Genomic DNA, 3,982 nt, shown 5'->3' on the forward strand with positions numbered 1-3,982 from the left:
CCCTCTGCCACCCCCCCGCCCCCAGGCTTACAGGAAAGGTCCGGGTGGCAACTCCCCGGGTCACCCTGATGCAACATACAGGCCTGGTTCGTGACACCAAGGTTGGGGAACCATCAAGACCTGGAGAATCTGTAGTGCCTGGAGCCCTCCAATCACAGCCTGGGGGCCTGTACAGGCTTCTGGGGGCCACAGCAGCCCCCCAAGCTAACTGGGGGGAGCATCTGACTGCTTCTGGCCTACCTGGCAATGTTCAGGAACCTACTGATGACAAGTGCCAGAACAACGGCTCTGGGCTTTCTCTGGCTACTCGGAGCCAGCCCTGCCCTCAGCCAGGCCCAGACACGACCAGGGCCCTAGGACTGGGGAGGGTGCAGGGGATGCTACGTGACTCCTCCCATCCCAGGCAGGTCTGGGCATGGCAGGGAGGGGTGAGGCCCTGCTCTGTGCCAGGCCCTGTTGTGTATGGCAGGGGAAGAAACCTGTATACTCAGAATGGGGGGGGCAGTGGCAGGGGGTGTGGGTCAGGAATGAGGGGCCTTAGCATGGTGGCGGGGTGCAGGGGGCTGCAGGTCAAGAGTGAGGGGCACCAGCAGGCCGGGGTGGGGTGGTGGACAGGAGGCTGTGACATGATTCCCACCCCCATAACCTTGTGTGCCTCAGTTTACCTGTTCCCTGTAGCTCCAGTCTGGACACCTTTCTCCTCCCCACCAAGGGACTCTGGGGAAGCGGCCCCCCTGGTGAGAGGGGATGGGTCCAGATGATGCCCCGCCCCCTGCATTAGCTGTCAAAAAAAAAGCCAATGTTATTTGGTAAGTGTAGTGTAGTGTATCCACAGCCCTGGTCCCTGTGCCTCGATTTTCCCATAGAGGCACTGCCCACCCCACCAGGCAAAGAACCCAGGACTCAGGGCTCCTGTTCACTCCCCTGCAAGGGCACGGGCGAATCAGGCCCAGGATCGGGGCCAGGATCAGGGCGGGGAAGCCGGGGCAGAGGTCGGGAGGGCGGGCACAGTGAGGCGCCAGCACCGCCTTGGTAAGCAGCCTGGACTCCTCAGTCCCTTCCTTGGTGGGGTTGGAAAGGAGCTGGGACTCCTGGGTTCTCTGCTTTGGGGAGGCGAGGAGGAGCCCGGACTCCTCAGTTCTTTCCTGGGGGGAGGAGGATGAGGAAGAGCCCCGACTCCTGGCTTATTTGCTGGGGGGAGGAGGATGGGGAAGAGCCCCGACTCCTGGCTTATTTGCTGGGGGGAGGAGGATGGGGAAGAGCCCCGACTCCTGGCTTATTTGCTGGGGGGAGGAGGATGGGGAAGAGCCCCGACTCCTGGCTTATTTGCTGGGGGGAGGAGGATGGGGAAGAGCCCCGACTCCTGGCTTATTTGCTGGGGGGAGGAGGATGGGGAAGAGCCCCGACTCCTGGCTTATTTGCTGGGGGGAGGAGGATGGGGAAGAGCCCCGACTCCTGGCTTATTTGCTGGGGGGAGGAGGATGGGGAAGAGCCCCGACTCCTGGCTTATTTGCTGGGGGGAGGAGGATGGGGAAGAGCCCCGACTCCTGGCTTATTTGCTGGGGGGAGGAGGATGGGGAAGAGCCCCGACTCCTGGCTTATTTGCTGGGGGGAGGAGGATGGGGAAGAGCCCCGACTCCTGGCTTATTTGCTGGGGGGAGGAGGATGGGGAAGAGCCCCGACTCCTGGCTTATTTGCTGGGGGGAGGAGGATGGGGAAGAGCCCCGACTCCTGGCTTATTTGCTGGGGGGAGGAGGATGGGGAAGAGCCCCGACTCCTGGCTTATTTGCTGGGGGGAGGAGGATGGGGAAGAGCCCGGGCTCCTGGGTTCTTTGCTGGGGGGAGGGAAAAGAGCCTGGACTCCCGGACACACAGAACCCAGACATCCACTACACACACGTGCACACATATGCATGCATACACACACACACAAAATCCAGCATCCAGGACATACACATACACACAGAACCCAGGTGTCCGGGACACACACACATACACACACACACACATGTGCGCGCACACACACGCACACACAGAGGCCCAGAACTTCCTCTCGCCCAGAGATATAAATACCCCAGGACATGCGCACACGGACAGACGCGCAGCACCTGACTCCCCTCCCTCCCCACAACCGGCCTGGACGGACACACGGATGAGGCCAGACTATCCTGGCCCAGACGCCTTGCACCTAGGTAGGTACACTCACTCGCACATGCCAGAGACAGACACACAAACAGACATCCGCCCCTACCCACAGCGGGAACTGAAATACACCCCCCACAAGACACCTTTGGCAGACAGACAGACAGACAGACAAGACAGGCTACCTCAGTGGACACACACCCAACCTTGGATGGACAGATGGACACAGGCCAACACACACATGAGCAGGGAACCCAGACATCCAGGACACACACACAGGGGGAAACTGAGGCACGGACTGCGCTGCAGCTGGTGGGGAATACCAGCCCTGTTGCCTCAGCATGGGACCCGCCCCCGATTTAACCTCATGGTCTCTGCTTTGCAGGCCCCATGGAGCTGCCCCACAGCCCCGTTGTGGCCTAGCCGGCCCCATGGGGGATGCCCCAAGTGGGCCAGGAATGGGGGGATCTCCTCACCCGGCCCTCACGGCCGAGGCCCTGCTACAGGCCAGCCTGGCCCAGGCCCAGTTCTGTGTGCTGGACCTCCAGAACGCCATGGAGGTATCCCAGCAGCCCCTGCACCTGGGCCCCCCAGCCAGCATGGAAGAGGAAGATGAGGCGGAAGAGGAGGATGAGGATGAGAATAAGGAGGAGGAAGGCAGCTCGGGCATGGAGGAGCAGGAGGAGGAGGAGCTGGAGCAGCTCTTCCACACCAACCCACTCTTCCACGCACCCCACATGGGTACCAGCCCCAGCCAACAGGCAGGGTGGGGAGTGCCCGCCTACCGCCCTCACCCCCCAGAGGACCCAGCGCAGGGCCTGGCAGACGCCCCACAAGTGGGTGGGGCATGGGGGCAAGGGGAGGAGCTCCCAGCAGGACCCCCCAAGGATTCTGTGCAGGTCAGTCCCACACACCTGGGTTCTGTGGGTTTGTGTGCGTCTGAGGGTGCATGTCCCCCGAGTGCTTGGCACCTGCCCTCCAGAGCTGTAACTGCTCCCCCAAGTCAGTAACTACTCCCTGGGAGCTAAGAATTGCTCCCCCCCAGCCCAGAACTGCCCCCTGCCATTGCTTTCCAGGAGCTGCAGGTGGACGCCAGCCCTGGGACCCCCACAGGCCACAGGGAGGCAGGTGAGTGCCAGGGTGGGGATCCCTGGGGAAAATGAGGCACCAGCCACCTGCCCTTCAACCCCCAGGGGTGCCCAAGGCCCCCTGCCCACCTCATCTGAGGCAAAGCTGGGATGAAAATGCCCAGACCTGGAACTGCCCAAGGAGGTAAAATTAACCAGGGGTGGGGGATGGGGAGGAACTGCCCAAGGGGGGTTGAAACTGACTGGGGAGGGGTGTGAAACTAAGCAAGGGGATGTGAATCTGATGTGCCCCCAACCCCAGGCCTCCCAGACCCACAGGCTGCGCGGCTGATAAACCCCTCCAGGCTCTGGGGGGTGCTGGCCCCACAGATGGAGCAGCCCCCCAGCTCCCCAGCACCTGGCCTGCCCTCCGGCGCGGCCCCCAGTACGGCACAGGAGGGGAGCGCGCAGCCGCAGGTGGCAGGAAGCCGACAGGGGGAAGTGGCAGCACCAGGCCCCAGCGCACCGGCAGCCATGGAGGAGGCTGAGGAGCCCCCACCAGATCCTCCAGCACAGCCCCCCATGGAGAAAGAGGACAAGGAAGAGGAGATGGAAGATGGGGGGCAGCTCAGCTTTTCTGCTCCCACCACGGGGTAAGTTCGACAGCCCCTGCTCCTTACCTCGTGGCCACGGTAGGGAGGTCCATCTGTCTGTCCATCCGTTTATGCACCTGTCAGTCTGTCCAGCCTCCGAGGGGCTGCGGGGGGGGAGGG

At 62.7% G+C, this 3,982-nt stretch overlaps 1 protein-coding gene across 1 annotated transcript in view; it reads left to right on the forward strand.

Annotated features, from left to right (window-relative positions):
- The first annotated feature begins 677 nt into the window (after positions 1-677).
- The window catches only part of LOC109295454 (PH and SEC7 domain-containing protein 4-like), a 22,552-nt gene continuing 19,247 nt past the window's right edge, over positions 678-3,982 (forward strand). The window contains exons 1-4 of the mRNA XM_019514306.1: positions 678-1,032; positions 2,528-3,041; positions 3,219-3,270; positions 3,532-3,862. Of these exons, the coding sequence (XP_019369851.1) occupies positions 800-1,032; positions 2,528-3,041; positions 3,219-3,270; positions 3,532-3,862 (1,130 nt within the window). The 5' untranslated portion in view covers positions 678-799. The remainder of the gene's footprint in view (positions 1,033-2,527; positions 3,042-3,218; positions 3,271-3,531; positions 3,863-3,982) is intronic.

Source organism: Gavialis gangeticus, unplaced genomic scaffold (assembly GCF_001723915.1).
Source record: "Gavialis gangeticus isolate Ggan-Ray unplaced genomic scaffold, GavGan_comp1, whole genome shotgun sequence".
Lineage (NCBI taxonomy): Eukaryota > Metazoa > Chordata > Crocodylia > Gavialidae > Gavialis > Gavialis gangeticus.